General features: G+C 35.2%; 2 protein-coding genes across 2 annotated transcripts; both read left to right on the forward strand.

Moving 5' to 3' along the window:
* The first annotated feature begins 3,783 nt into the window (after positions 1-3,783).
* On the forward strand, positions 3,784-6,208 carry LOC139883056 (derlin-1-like). Its single transcript, XM_071867285.1, has 6 exons — positions 3,784-3,800; positions 4,506-4,641; positions 5,261-5,334; positions 5,468-5,561; positions 5,703-5,831; positions 5,930-6,208. Exons 1-6 carry the CDS (start codon positions 3,784-3,786, stop codon positions 6,206-6,208), a joined length of 729 nt encoding a protein of 242 aa, XP_071723386.1.
* Positions 6,209-6,971: 763 nt separating this feature from the next.
* LOC139883054 (profilin-3) lies at positions 6,972-7,912 on the forward strand. Its single transcript, XM_071867283.1, has 3 exons — positions 6,972-7,109; positions 7,223-7,360; positions 7,778-7,912. Exons 1-3 carry the CDS (start codon positions 6,981-6,983, stop codon positions 7,910-7,912), a joined length of 402 nt encoding a protein of 133 aa, XP_071723384.1. The 5' UTR covers positions 6,972-6,980.
* Positions 7,913-15,917: the final 8,005 nt, after the last annotated feature.

Here is a 15,917-nt window from a genome sequence, read left to right on the forward strand (position 1 = left end):
TTTGTCTTTCAAGTCTTGAAATTGAATTTTTCTTATCTAAGTCTTGAAATTGAATCTTCTTTATTTTTTAAGTCTTGAGATTGAATCCTCCTTTAAATTATAGTTGATCTTCACATAAGACTTTGATCCTTACTCTCCGAAGCTAATCAAACTTCTATTTACTAAGAGTCTTCCATCAATCACTTCTAACCTTATTAGACGAAACTATGGTATGGGTCGAGGAACAAACCATTGAAAGTAATGTTTGGACTAGGCTATGCACAAAATGAACGAAATGGATATACATAATCCTAATAATAAATGAGTGGTTAGGATAAACACAACTTAAATCATAAATGAGTTAGGGTAAACATGGCCCAACAATAAACAAAATTTATTTCCCAAGTGAGCTGGAACAAACACAATCTTACCCCTAAAAGACCTAGGATAAACACAACTCATTTCCAAAGTGAGGTGGAACAAACACAACCTTACCTTTAAGGGACCTAAGATAAACACAATTTTATTTTCAAGTTGGCTGGAACAAACACAAACTTACCCCTAAGAGACTTAGGATAAATACAACTCATTTCATAAGTGACGTGGAACAAACACAACCTTACCCCTAAGGGACCTAGGATAAACACAACTTTATTTTCAAATGGACCTGTAGACATGGGCCAAATCATGTATAGCCCTAGCATGAGCCAAACCGTCAATGAACCGAACGAAAAATACTCATTTCTCTTACCGCTTCGATGCTCCTTCACACGTGACAATACTTAATTGGTTATTAAAATTTCGTTGTCAACAAACATTAATAAAAGTTTTAAATAATCTCAAAGAAAACATATACATACCTACTGCTGTCTCAGATTAATAAAAGTTACCATAAAAAAGAATTCTTGTATAAAAATTTTATATAATCTCAAAGAAAACATTTACATACCTACTGCTATCTCAGATTTTAATTTAATCAAAGAAAAAAAATTACAATAATTTCAGTCCCACACATGACACGACTACAACTTCACAGACACGTGCACGTCTTACAAAGAGTTTTGTCGTAAGATTAGACACTTACATTTCATGTGTTCAAGTTGAACACTAAAGTTTCAAGTTTCTTAAATAATGGTCCACTTATTTTAAAATTAAAACTACCACCCTTAATAAATAACGCGACATAATTACACATCAGATCCAACCATCATTCTCGCGTCATGGCCAAACACGTCTCTACGAAAACAAAGTAACACATGGAGAAATATATATATACACACACACGATCTCCAGGTAAACAAATTTAACTAATGGGGGACCCTCCACGCGTTGTTCCGCGGGCTCCTTACTTGTGTTAGAATGAAGTTAGGGGATAGGTGGTGGGCATTGGCCGATGGTTAACGGAGGTCAACGACGGTCAGCTCCTGATTAATATTTCAAAGACATATAACTATCGGTCTACGATCTTTCAATGCCGGTCAACACCATTCCATTCTTTGTTAATGATAAGTCAATGCTGGTCAATGATGGTGGTGGTGATCAGCGACGCTGTCGTACAGTTTTTAGTAAGGGGTCCAAAATTTATGATAGCAAAATTTAATACATCCAAACTTGATCTTCTAAGATATTAGTACATCCTTAATTACTCAATTCGTATAATGCATGTTGTTTTGGGTTTTTTTATAAAAAAAATAAAAAGAGTGTATTTTTTACTAAAATAAACATAAATAATTACAATATATTTAAACAATAACTACATAAAATATATAAAATATAATAATGGTAGGGGCTGGTGGTGGCAGTGGCCGGTCAACGGCCCGTCAACGCCGGTCAACGAAGGTTGCTAGTGGTGGTCAATGGTGGTTGGTGGTGGTGTGTTTTTGGTGGTTGTGAGGTTGATATGTAAAAAATAGGTTTAGGGTTGGTGTTTTGATATGGGAGGTAGAATATAAAAAAATAAGTGAAAATATAAAAATTGTCTTGTATTTTGATACAAAAATTCAAGGATAAAACTTCATGTATTGTGATAGATAGGTAGTAGTAGTTAAGACCATCTTCAATGCAATTTTCTTGCAAGTTTCTTAAGTGACACATAAGCCAACAAGAAACTTTATTGTGTATTGACGGAATTTCTTATTTTCAAATGAGTTTTTTATACAAGAAACTCTCATCCCTCCTCTTTTATTGGTCCCCATATTCTCTGTCCTATTATTATTTATTTATCTTTACCTCTTTTTATGGTTGAACATATTTAATTTATTATATAAAAAATATAAAAACAAAATCCTATCGAGTATTTATGCTTTAAAATATATCGATTTCTTAGTTGATGGATTTTTTAATTCTTTCTCTCTGTACTTAGTTGTCGTCAATGCGACAAAGAGAATTGTAAATAAAAAACTCTCAAGAAATTTGTATTGATGGCGTTCTAACAATAATTAAAAAAGTGCCACAATTATAATTCTATCCTTTAAGAAGTTTAAACTTCTCTAATCGCCCATAACAAAAAGTTTACTGTAATATATCGCAAGCTTATATAGAGAAAAAACGGTATGTTTACTACTACACGTCTACACTGCACCCATCCCATGGTAGGTATAGATGGGCTTTTGAAAATAAAATTCAGCCCAATTTGCTTATTTTATACGTGTTCTTAGTTCCAAGTTAGCCGAAACCATGTCTAGAGGTGTCAAAATAAATCTAAATCTATAAGTCTGACCCGTGAACCCATATAATAAACGGGCTCAAATTTAAAAAATTGTCTCGTTTAATTTTTGACCCAAACTCGAACCAATCTATTTATTTAATAGGTTGGATCGACCCAAATTATTGGATCGATCAAGTGATATGTTGACCTATTTAAATTTAATTAATTAAAATATTGAAAGAGACCAACCCTAAATATATATATATTAGTGACATCTTTTAAATAATAAATCTTAATATTATTATTGATTATTTAATAATATTTATTTTTTAATTGGTAGATGAAGATGAGGACATGAATAGTCTTACTCTTCAACTAGTTCAAATTCAAATTTTCAATTCTAGCATCGATTAAGTTTCAAATGTGATAGATATTGACGATAAAAAATCTTAATTATGAAGTTTAGGTCGGGTTTAATGCTATCTAATGTTAGATTTATATTATTCCGATTTTTGCAAGTTCTTCATGTTTTGTTGTGGAACTATATCTTTTGTTGCTTTTGCTACATTTACTTTATGTTGGATATATTGTTAAGATCTTAGATATGATCATGAATTTATTAAGTCATATTGAAGTAATTTTCGTTTGAGAATGTTATTGCATCTCTTCAAATTACTTATTAAAATCGCATATTGATGTGTTATATATCCACAATTGATCGATATATATATGCATGAGGCATGAGCTAGTAAAATATATAAAAAATAAATAATCTGTTAACTTTTTTAACCTATTGACCCGCGATAAAAATATATGAATTTAGATCTTAATTTTCAACCCATTTAAATTTTTCCAACTCAAACCAAACATTATTTCCAAAAACTCAAATGGATTTAGACTGACCCGGATCCATCAGACCAACTTGACAGCTCTAACCATGTCAAATAGGAAAACAGAAGCAGCTAGAAACTTTTGGGTCCCACTCGTATGAACAAACAAATTCTTTGTAAAACCAAATAAACTTAACAGCAAAGTTAGAATTTGTTTCGTCTGTGTCAAATTAGTTTCTTCTATCCATCTCTCTCTACACAAAGCGAACAGATCTCAAAGCCGGAGTTGAGTTTTCTTCGTTTCGGATAGAGAAGCTCTGTGCAACAATGTCATCGCCTGCTGAGTAATATATCTCTCCTCCTTTGTTAATTGTTTGACTTTTAACCTTATGTTTCATTATCTATAATAATCATATGAAGCGGCATATCCAATTTCCATGTCCTGTGGCTGTAAATTGTTTGGGTTTTGTTGTGTATTGACTATTGACCCTCATCTCTGTGGTTATGAACTCGATCAGTGCTTATTAATTTTTTTATCAGTGGCTTTTTGTTTCGATTTGGTGTGTAATTGTGCTGTTTACGAGCAGGTTCAATGTAATTTGCTCGAATTCATCTTGTGAATAGTCAATTGGTCTTTTAATACCTTTGAATGGGAATATGAGAATTTGTTAGATCATGGAATATAGTTTTGTATGCTGACCTTTTTTTCTTTCCCAGCAGATGTAAAGGAAGTTGTTGCTGATAATACAGTTAATTATCCGTGTTGTACTCGCTATTGGCTATAAAAATTTTAGTTTTTTAACTCTAAATTAAATTGTGCTGCATTTTTTATCGTAAACCAATGATTGATCTTTTTGCTGTAACGAACTTTGTAGTGCTTGATTTTCAGTTACTGTTTTTTTTATATAACTACTATAGAGTCGGACTTCTTGGCCACTATTTTTTGGTGATAGTAAATTGATGTTCCAGTTGGTGTAGGTCTCACTAATATTTCAATGTGTTTCAGTGACTTTTTTTGACTGTTAGAGGTCTTTACTGTTTCGTTTCAGGTGGTATCAGGCTCTTCCACCAATAAGCAAGGCTTATGGGACTGCTTGCTTGGCGGCTACTGTAGCTTTTCAAATTGGGTTGCTCAATCCTTTGTACATTGCACTGATACATAAACTGGCTTTCTCTCAATTCCAGGTACGTAACCAAATTTATAGATGTCGTGTTGGGAAATAATACTAACATAACATTTTTAAACCTTCATTTTTTCTGTATCTTCAACTTTCGTTCCGTCATGGCTAATCAACCATGCTCGTCCTTTTGATTTGTTGAAATGTGAAAGCCAACCATTTAAGTTGGGAACCTCTTTAAATCATATTTATACTGTTGCAGTTTGTAGAGTTTCCATAAGTTATGGAAGCCATTTTGTATTTAATTCATCTGTTGTATCTTAGCCTCAGTCAAAGGGCTTTTGTAATTTGCTGACTGAAAGTTGCTGCAATGTCTAACGTGGTAGTGAAACTTCTTACTGGGGGATAAACGTATTATTGACTTGATCATTTCAAAAGTCCAAAACTTGTGAATGGTTTTGTTGGCCATGTCAGTCGATGATCCCTGCAGTTATTATGTTGTAGTCATTTGCCAAATTATATATGGTAATAGTAGTCTTGACCATACTATTAGATAAACCTCTATAAAGCATACACTTTCTGATTGATGCTTTAGAAGTTGATTTCTGGATTTTCAATGTTTAGATGTTTTTTCTTTTTCTGTTAATTTTTCTTAAAAAAACTCTGCTAACTTCATTCACTCATAGGTGTGGAGGCTATTTACAAACTTCTTTTTTCTTGGGAAGTTCTCTGTCAATTTTGGAATTCGCCTTCTAATGATGTAAGCATGAGTTCCCCTTGAATTTGCAGTCCAATGCATTATCATGGCTTGTTTTTCGTTTGTGTCTGTGCCTCTTTTTCTAGAAATAGGTGTGATTATCTCGAAAATCCTTGAGCATTTAGTTATTTTACAGAGCAAGATATGGAGTTCAACTTGAGCAGGGACCATTTCAAGGGCGTACAGCAGATTTTTTGTGGATGATGATTTTTGGATCAGTTATAATGTTGGTGCGTGAAACAATCTTTCTTAATGTTATATCTGTAATCTTCTGGTTTGAAGTATTTTCTTGTGAAAGATGCTCAAGCGAGTAGGCTGACATTAGCTGAAAGTGGATTGATTTACTGAGCTTATAATTTCTTTCGATTCAGGTGTTATCAGCCATCCCCTTCTTTTATGCATACTTCTTAGGGGTATCTCTTGTGTTTATGCTCCTCTATGTCTGGAGTAGAGAAATTCCAAATGCACAGGTCAACATATATGGTCTTGTGTCTCTTAAGGTATGCTGCTTCCTCTATATACTACAACCTGTTGATTAAGTTTTTACCATGCATTTGTATTATAAATAAGACAGTGTTAATTTTCTTCTTGTTTGCAGTCATTTTATCTGCCTTGGGCAATGCTAGCTTTGGATGTAATCTTTGGTTCACCGATCATGCCAGATCTACTGGGCATTATTGCTGGGCATATCTATTACTTTTTGGCGGTATTGCATCCTCTTGCAACCGGGAAGAGATATATGCATACTCCAAAATGGGTACATAAACTTTTGGCAAGATGGCGAATCGGAGCGCCACCTCAGACCGCAAGTCGTGGTGCGAGACCTGAGAGAAATACTGGGGCTTTCAGTGGGAGAGCATACCGTCTTTCTGACTAAAGACATTTCGCCCCTTGGTTTTCTTTCTTCTGGCACTAGGAAGCTACTTAACAGAAACATTAGGGCAAAACGTGTTCTATATATATATATATATATATATTTTATTTTGCAATGTGTAATAGATTTATATGCGACAGATGAGAAAACTTTGTAAAAGAAGTTGCTAATTAATTGAGCTCCAACATTTCCCGGTATATTATTCTTGATGTGAGCTGAACTGATTTGGATGAGTGAAAGAATTAACAAGCAGACAATTATGACACTTGGAAGTAAATAATTTTGGGGATGAGTTAACCTTTTAAAATTTAACCCTAAAATGCACTCTAGGTGGGTAGTTTTACGCCATTAGAGAACGGGTACATGGCTTATTTTTATTCAAATTCCACTTTCATGTTGTTTCTCGTTATTTTCTTACGTTGTTAGAAATGTCTCAATTAAATTTATGGTTTTATTAAAAAAAAAAATTAAAATTAAAGGAGAGGCATGTAAGTGGCGAAAATAAGAAAAAGGTTCCAGAAATATAGGCGGACGTGAATGGTAGCAAACGGCTGAGATGCAATATTGAATTTCATTCGTTCAAACATTGCTCCCCTCATTCCTCGCTAGGCTCTCTCTCAATTTATAATTTTACTCTCCAAATAAAAACCAGCTAGCTCCTCTTTCACTCGATCGATCACATTTTAATAAACAAAAAAAGAAGGAATTAAAAATACCTACATACTACAATACACATTTTGGAATTGAATTCAAAGATTGCAAAAAGGAGAAAATCATGTCGTGGCAAACATATGTAGATGAGCATTTGATGTGCGACATCGATGGCAACGGCCAGCATCTCGCCTCCTCGGCAATCGTCGGACATGACGGTAGCGTCTGGGCTCAAAGCACCAACTTCCCTCAGGTCACTTCTCTCTTTTTTCTTAGGGTGGCAAAAGTTTCCTTGATATACATAGTTACTATCAATTAGACCATGATTGGAAATGACTGAATCCAAATGGTTGCTTTGCTGATCAGTTAAAACCTGATGAGATCAGTGGCATCATGAAGGATTTTGATGTGCCAGGGACCCTTGCCCCAACTGGTTTACACATTGGAGGAGCTAAGTACATGGTAATCCAAGGAGAGCCCGGAGCTGTCATCCGAGGAAAGAAGGTAACAATTGCAATTATTAACAAACTCCAAAATCGCCAATATTAATTTTCGATTTTAAAGTCCGAGTGTATGTGTTCTTAATCAAATATCCGGATATCGTTCCTCCTTATACAATAAAAATAAAAATCTTCATAACATCATACTATCTTTATCTTTAAATAGATATCGTTTTTATATCTCTGTCTTTAAAATAGATGTCGTTTTTATATCTGTGTCTTTAAAATAGATATTTTTTTAATTTTTTAGATTTATGTATTTAGACATAATAATGACCAGATACATAAACCTTTCAATGAACTTATAGAAAAAAAAACGAGATTTATATGAAGACGGAGGGAGTAATATATATACGTTGTATCTTAACATTTAGTGTTTTTTTTTTTTTTTTTGGCCTAATAGAATTGTGGGTGAGTACAGGGATCCGGAGGGATAACCATAAAGAAGACGGGACAAGCTCTAGTTTTCGGTGTGTATGAAGAGCCAGTAACTCCAGGGCAATGCAACATGGTCGTTGAGAGGTTGGGCGATTACCTTGTCGAACAGGGACTTTAATTAATTAGACAATTATATATTATTCCTTCTTTGGTGATCGTCTTATTACTTCCACATTCACATAGCATTTTGGGGGATGCATACAGACCATTGCTGGTTTTTCATCTTTTTTCCGGGTTTTTCATTTTTGTGTTTTCACGGTTCTTAAGTCTCCATCATTTTGTTTTTTGTTTTTTTGTTTTTTTCCTTTTTTCCATTTTCGAGGAGAATGTTTGCAGACAATAACCATGTGAGAACTAAAATGGTTGTTTGGTCTTTTTGCTTGTCATGCATTATTTTTTAAAATTTTAATCTACGTTGTAATTTTTATGCCAATTTCATGGTCTTGATAATTGAATTTTGTTGACACTGTAAGTGCCATTTTTCAATATATATCCCAAAATCACGAGTAATCAGTGACGGAGGCCAGGTTATTATAATGATATCATATGATATTATTAAGTTTTAAAAGAATTTCAAAACAGCTATTAATATTTTTTATATATTGAATCCATAAAATTTTAAATATAAAAATGTAAATATAAAATCGAATAAATTTTAAGACTTAATAAAAAAAAATTTAATGTTATTTATTATAGTAGGTAGTAGCACTACATCATGATTCGCGCAAGTCATGATTCTTTTTTTTAGTTGCGATTTTTTTTTTCCAATAATAAAATTTAAAATTTTTCTTTTGTTCCAAAATTGAAAGTGTTAGATTTCATCTTCAAATTAGATGGCATCTTCAAAACAAGCTATAAAATATTAAAATTCTCTTGATTTTTTTATTGCTATTGATAGTTTCATATATATTGATTTTTTTTTATAACATAAAGTGATTTCAAGGTGTAATTGTGTACTTATATTACTAATCATTAGTTTGATGTAGTTGATATATATGATGGTTTCTTTTAAATTCTATCTTCTTTTAAGTTTTGACTATGTACGTTTAGAAATTTAGAATTAGCAAGTGATCCAGAAAAATGCATAAAAATTGGATTATATCCTCCAGATATTCGAGAAAAAGTACAACGAGCATATTTGCTAATAGGACCATGTCAACCTCGTCTGACAAACTATCTCGAAAAGAAAATTAGGAAGAAATCTCGTAAATTATGATATTATCCGTCGCTACAACAACAGTGGAGAGGACATTTTCTACAATGAACATTGTGAGAAACCGATTGTGAAATAGAATGGGAGATGAATGGATGAATGCTTAGTTTCTTATATTGAAACTGATATTTTCAAAAGTTTAGGTTATGAACTGATTATTTAATGATTTCAAAAAAAAAGGCACCACGTCGTGGACAATTGTGAAGTTACTATCAGGGACGGAGCCAGAAAAATATTACACAGGGACAAAAAAGTTAAAAGCATGAAATTATAAAGACTAAATATGAGTTTATATAATTTATGCCATGTTTTTTGTACTGTTTAATGTTAAATTGGGGCCAAATACTAATTTTTTGGAGGGACCTTTGTACAATTATATAACATTTAAAGGTAAACACAACAATTACAGGACCTGTTATAAGGTAGCTCCGTCCCTGATTATTATCAATTAAATTTTTATATATAATTAAATTTATTTTTTAATTTTTTTAATTTATATTTATAAATCCACTGGCTTCGAATCCTGACTCCGCGACCGCGAGTAATCGTATTCGTACTAGCTACCTAGTATTAGAAATTGGAAGTTTCAACCGTGAACTACCTCTATATATGTCAATATAATTGATCCTGTAATCTAGATGTTTTATACACTCATAACACCGTTGTGGTAGACCATCATATATCCTACCTGAACTATGCAAAATTTTCCGTGTTCAAACGTCACTTATGATTTTTTACGTTTTCATACCTGAACAATATATTTCTCTAAGATTAACATGCGTGTCACCTTATAAGCTAACGGACCAATATATTTGTGGTACGTGTCATCTGACTCATAAAAAATTTTGTACGTCATCAAAATTTTCCACATTTTTTTGGCAAAAATTTGCGATGTGGCAATGACACGTGTCACAATTATATGAGTTCTTAACTGATTAGACATAAGTTGGCGCCAAGCTACAGAATGCCACATAAGTGCCACGTAGGTTAAGCTAACGGTTGAAGGGTATGTTTGGCTGCTAGCGAAAAACATGAGCTTTTTTACACTAACGAAAAAATATAAGGGATGAAAAAGGTATTACAGGTGAAACGTGAGGGACGAAAGTATATATTTATCCATAATAAGGTGAGAGATTTATGAATAACTTAAATCGTCGCAATTTTCTAGATTTGGGATTTTCGGGTCCTAAATTTACTTGGTGCAAAAACATAACTCCTAGAGTTTATGAGAGGTTAGATCGTGTAATTTACGGAAGCTCCAATGACTAATCTAGCTAGGATTGGATCTGATTATGTATCTATACACTTACAATTGGGTGGCAGAATAAGAGCTCGTGGTCGTCGCCCGTTTCGTTTTGAAGCTGCATGGATGAAAGATTCTCGATTTCAGTCTGTAGTCTCTTCTAATTGAGACAATGCGACACAGCCTTAATTTATATAGCTTGAATTTGGGCAGGGAAGCTGCCATTAATTTCAGTGAAAATGTGTTTGGCAATATTTTTTTGGTGGAAGCGACTGCTAATTTCTTGGATAAATGGCATTCAGCATTTTCTGCATAATTGTCACTCGAGTTTCCTAAGTAATTGAAAATGAGCTAAGTTTGGTGCCGACACGACACGGGTCCTGGATGATGAAGAAGCTTTTGATTTCAAAAAAGTCGTGAAAATAGAGTTCATTTTCAGATGGAAACGCTTATTTCAATAACTAGTCAACATAGCATTATAGTGTCTGAAAATTATTCAGAATATAAAATTTTCACAATCAACTCCATAGGTACTCTATTACACTGTTAATTCTTTATTAACTATAAAATCTACATTTCTAAGACATAAGTAACTTCCTTTTAAAAGTTTTATTTGCAAATTAATTATTACTTAACTATAACCTTCAGTAAAGTTATCTCAAGAGTCATAACATAATCTTTCACGTCTAATTTAACATTCAAGACTTAGAACATTCTCTTCCAATTCCAATTGAGATTTAATATAAGCATACAACCAAACAAAATCAACTATAATAGAGAAGAACGAACTTGAAGGAATGAATTTTATCTTATATGATCAACTTGCTATCAAAATATTTCAAGTATCCAATCAGTCTCTCATAAGAAGGTTTCAAAGATTTAAGTAAGATATCAATTTTTTTTTTTTTTTTTTTTAAGTCATATAATTTCTTTTTCTCAATCTCTATTTTGATTTTAAAATTGTGAGAAAGTTTGGCTGGTAAATTGGTGTATCATGGTATCTCTGAATTTTTTCTTTTTTTTAAAACTTTATTTAAGGATATCTGCTTATATCCCTTAAGTCAAAAACTTGACTAGACATCTCTATCTCCACATTGATGTCGGTTTCTCCATCTAAGTTTATATGGGGCAATTGTGAATTAATTAACTAAAATCCTGGCTATTGATTAAGATGCTTTCATTAAAAATACGATATTCAACACTCACTCAACAATCTCTACCGACTTCAATATTATTTCTTTAAAAACAATTATACTTGTATTTTTTATGAAGAGGGATCCATTAACTCATAAAATCAAGTGGGATTTTTTAACTCTCCATCTTCAATTTTCATTTTAAACATATCAAAGGTACACATAAAAACATATTACGTCACTTAAAAATGATCACATGACTATCTATTTTCCAGAAAATTATGAATGTGTATTTTTTTCTTAAACATAAATATTTTATGGTGTTAATTAGATTTGGTAAATATTTGTATACGTTTTTGAAAATTTTATTTTCGAGACCATTAACTTAATCACGAAAATTAATTGGATTAACAGAACTTAATCTTATTCCGTGTATTGAATTTACGGAACGACGAGATTCATTCCAGAAATTTAAATTCCGGTTAAAGGTGGCTCTGCATGTAGAACATGTATCTAAATGGGACAGAAAAAATGTGATTCCGTGATGAAGTCTCATTCCAAAAATTTAAAATTCGGTCAAAGGTGGCTCTGCATGTAGAACACGTGTCTAAACGAGATAGAAAAAATGTGATTTCGTGTTCTTAATTTACGGAACGAGTTAAAATAACATCACCCCCTCTTCCTCTTTTACATTCAGTCGATCTATCTCTCCCAATTTTCTGTACAAACCTCGATCTCTCTCTCCCAAGTTTCTCTACAAACCCGAACGAAACTTCTCTCGGACGGCGGAAGTTTTGATTTTGTTCTCAATTTTCATTTAAAATTTGCTCTCACGTCAAGTAATCGAAAAAAGGTATTTTTCATTTTTTTTCATAAATTTGTTCGAAATTTAACGGATTAAACCAATTTATTAATGTATTTTTCCGGAATTTATTCGAATGGCATCTTTATGCAGTATGCTTTTGTGGTTGGTTTTTTTCAAGACTCGTGAATCACATTCCCAGGAAAAACCTTTTTTTTTTAATTAATTGCAATTAGCAATCATTTCCGGGATAGGTTTTTCATGTATTACAATAGCGCACCGAGGTTTTTTTTTCGTTTCGGAGGTTAATTTGGTTCGATTTTATGGATTTCGTTGTTTTTGTTATGATTCGGTTTATTGGTTTGATGTATTATTCGGTTTGTTGCGGTTCGGTTCGGTTAAGGGATTCGGTCTGTCGGTTTAGTTTTTTCGAGTCGGTTCGATTTGCCGGTTCTGTTGGTTCGAGTCGATTTAGTTGGTTAGGTCGGTTCAGTGGGTTCGGGTTGGTTCAGTTTGATCGGGTCAGTTCAGTTGGTTTGGATCGGTTCAATTGGTTTGTGTTGGTTCAATTGGTTCCGGTTCGGTCCGGTTCTATTTGGTTTGGTCCGAACCGAATCGGTTAGGTTCGATTATGTTTGGTTCGGTCCGATCCGGTTCGAATCTCAGTGTTGTTCGATTTTTTGGTTTGCTTTTTCGGTTTAGTTTTCCGTTTCGGATCGATTCTTTGGCTGGGTTTTTTCAGTTTGGGTGACTGAATTTCAAGACTAAAGAAGTATGGGGTTTTAGATGAAATGTATTGCAAGTTTGAGGTGTTAATTGTGTATCTATTTTATAATGCTTGCATTAAATTTACTGATTTGTAAAATATATGGATTTATTTTAGAGAACTCATTTATTTATTTTTTTGTACTGATTATGGAGGCGAGATCTTCTTGGATTTCGTAAGGACCTAGTGAGCTCGATCTACTGTGGTTTCAGCCGCAACACAGATCGCATGACATTTATTCGTCCCATGAGGAGCATGACAGGCCACTGCTTGTGAGGAGAGCGGACGTTTTCTTCTGGGAGTGTATGCGGGATGACGTCTATCGCATACCTCAGGTCAAAGCGTATATAGAGATGATGGGTTTCGGATTGGTCTCCAAGATAGGATTTATAGAGTACGACCATCATCTGCTGACGGCACTGGCCGAACGATGGAGGCCCGAGATCCACAACTTCTATCTATCCATAGGCGAGACAACCATCACACTGCAGGATGTTGAGGTTTTGCTGGGACTGCGGGTTGACGGTTTGCCGGTTACGGGTAGCGAGTCGTATCCCGCCGACATCGACGGGTATCTGCGGAGGCTGTTGAGCTGTGTGCCGGAAAGGACTGGAAGACCGATATTCGGCTCTCTAGCCTTAGGACCCACCTGGAGCGCCATCGCGACCGTGTTGATATTACATACGAGGAGGCGCTGCAGAGGGCGCGATGCCACCTCGCATTCTTACTTACTGGTTGCTTCTTCCCTAATAAGAGCCAGAACAAGATCGATCTCTTCGTACTGCGGCTCCTAGAAGACCTAGAGGCTTGTGGTTGTTTGAGCTGAGGCAGCCTCTGCTTTCCTACATGTATCGCGCATTGTGCGATTCTGCCCGCTTCGGAGGGCACTATACGAACATGTGCGGGCTACTCGTGCAGTCATGGGCATGCGCTAGGATTCTTAAGGTCAGGCCCAAGTTTCGTCAAGGACATGTGATGCCGGTCGACTTGCCATTTGTTGCACAGTAAGTTCACGTACATTTAAATTTATAACTAGATTCATGATTTATTTATTTTTGCGACCATACGTTTATGGCGTACGAATTATTGAACTTTTATTTGACCCAGGTGGAGAAGACCATTGTCCAGAACGAATATTACAAGCCACGCCTCGTGGCTTACAGAGATCAGTTGTCCATGATGATTTCGTCACAGGTATTTTATCATCTAAATTATCGTTATGTTCTAAATTTTTTAATATTTTATTTAAAAATATAAATATATTTTTAATAATTACTTTCGTCATTTCGTTTCAGTTCTTATGGACACCCTACATGATATCATGCTCGGTCTACCGGATGGATGCCGTCAGGATGAGCACATATGGATGTCGAGGAAATACCTCCACTATTTTTTATATTATGGAGGGGCACTACACCACTGAACTATTGTCTCCAACCATCCCTTGTGTAGCAATGATGAATCAGGTCTAGAGGACGGACGTGGAGTACCTTCACAACGGCCATTGCATGAGAATAGGGTATCTTGTAGGTGTTCCACTGTAAACATGTGCATGAACCCGTGTCAAATTGAACTGTATGTTCACTGCTCGCAATTTCGAGATGCAACGGCGGAGATCTGACGTTGAACATATGTCCGGGAGCATTTGGATATAACGAGACTGAGTACCGTCTGGAATGCATCCTATTGGCATTGAATGTTTCCGTCGGTGTTTGGTGCAAGCGCAGATGATCTGTATCTATTTTTTTTCATCAGTTCGTCTGGAAATATCGCCATGGCTTTTGCGTGCGTGTCCTGAACGAACGCCTTGATCGGCAAGAACCGGTCGCCACGGAGAACGTTATTGTAACTCTCCACGTCGTTAGACGTGGTTGTTCCCCATCGGTGGAATCCGTCTAGGAACAATGTCCTTTTCTCTAATAGAATATGTTGCAGATACGTTGTTGCATCCTGACTCGTTTCTATAAGATCTGCCCATGCCTTCATATATTTAGCCTCATCCAACTCGGTACCCACGGCCCAAGATAAGGCATATAATCCTTTCTTTTTTTGGACGCTTGACAGCAGATTGGCACGAACGTGCTCCATGCAATACTTGTTCATAAGTAATAACCAATACGTAAATTTTCAGGTATTTTAAAAACCAATACCAACTGTGGTTCGACTCCCCGTCTACTGTGGCATATGCGACTGGCACGACTCTGTTGTTGGCAATCTTCACAACAGCTACAACTGCCTTACCCTTGTACGGCCCACGAAGATGTGTTGCATCGACAGTAACTACCGGGTGACTGTGCTGAAATGTGAGTCTTGTGGCACCAAAATGCCAAAATACATACCTGAATAAATACCAATAATCAGTATACGGTGTAAAATTCCTCCTGCTATGCACAATCCCGCCCTCCTTCTTGAACTTCCACTAGACTTTCGTCCCATCGTGACAGTTTTGAAGAGCTCGCATGTAATCAGGCAGTTGGCGAAAATTTGTCTCCCAATCTCCATATACCTGGTTCATCGCCACTCGCTTACCGTCCCAAGCTTTTTTCCTCCCAATTTTACAGCCGAATGCTGCTTCGCAGTCGGAAATAACAGACTTGATAGGGTAATTTAGACGGTCGCGAATCTTATCCACTATGACTTGGGCAACGTGACCTTGCAAAATATTGTGCCCGTCACACTGGACAGTGATTTGCCACGTACGAGATTCGCTCTTGAACGAAGCCCGGATCTTCCAGTTGCATATAATACCGTCATGCGGCTGCTTGGTACGTTTGTTTGGATGATTAACGCATTCTGCAACCCATGTTGTCCGGTTTGACTTCGTCACGCGAAATTCTGCTCCCCGTCTGGTTGACCAGATCGCTATCGCACCATAAAACTCTTCCTTGTTAGAAAATACGTCTCTAACTTTATGGTACTAGGGTCACCATTGTATAATTCTGGACCACTAGGAATGCGACGGTTTG

The sequence above is a fragment of the Rutidosis leptorrhynchoides genome, unplaced genomic scaffold, assembly GCF_046630445.1.
Source record: "Rutidosis leptorrhynchoides isolate AG116_Rl617_1_P2 unplaced genomic scaffold, CSIRO_AGI_Rlap_v1 contig345, whole genome shotgun sequence".
Taxonomy (NCBI): Eukaryota; Viridiplantae; Streptophyta; class Magnoliopsida; order Asterales; family Asteraceae; genus Rutidosis; species Rutidosis leptorrhynchoides.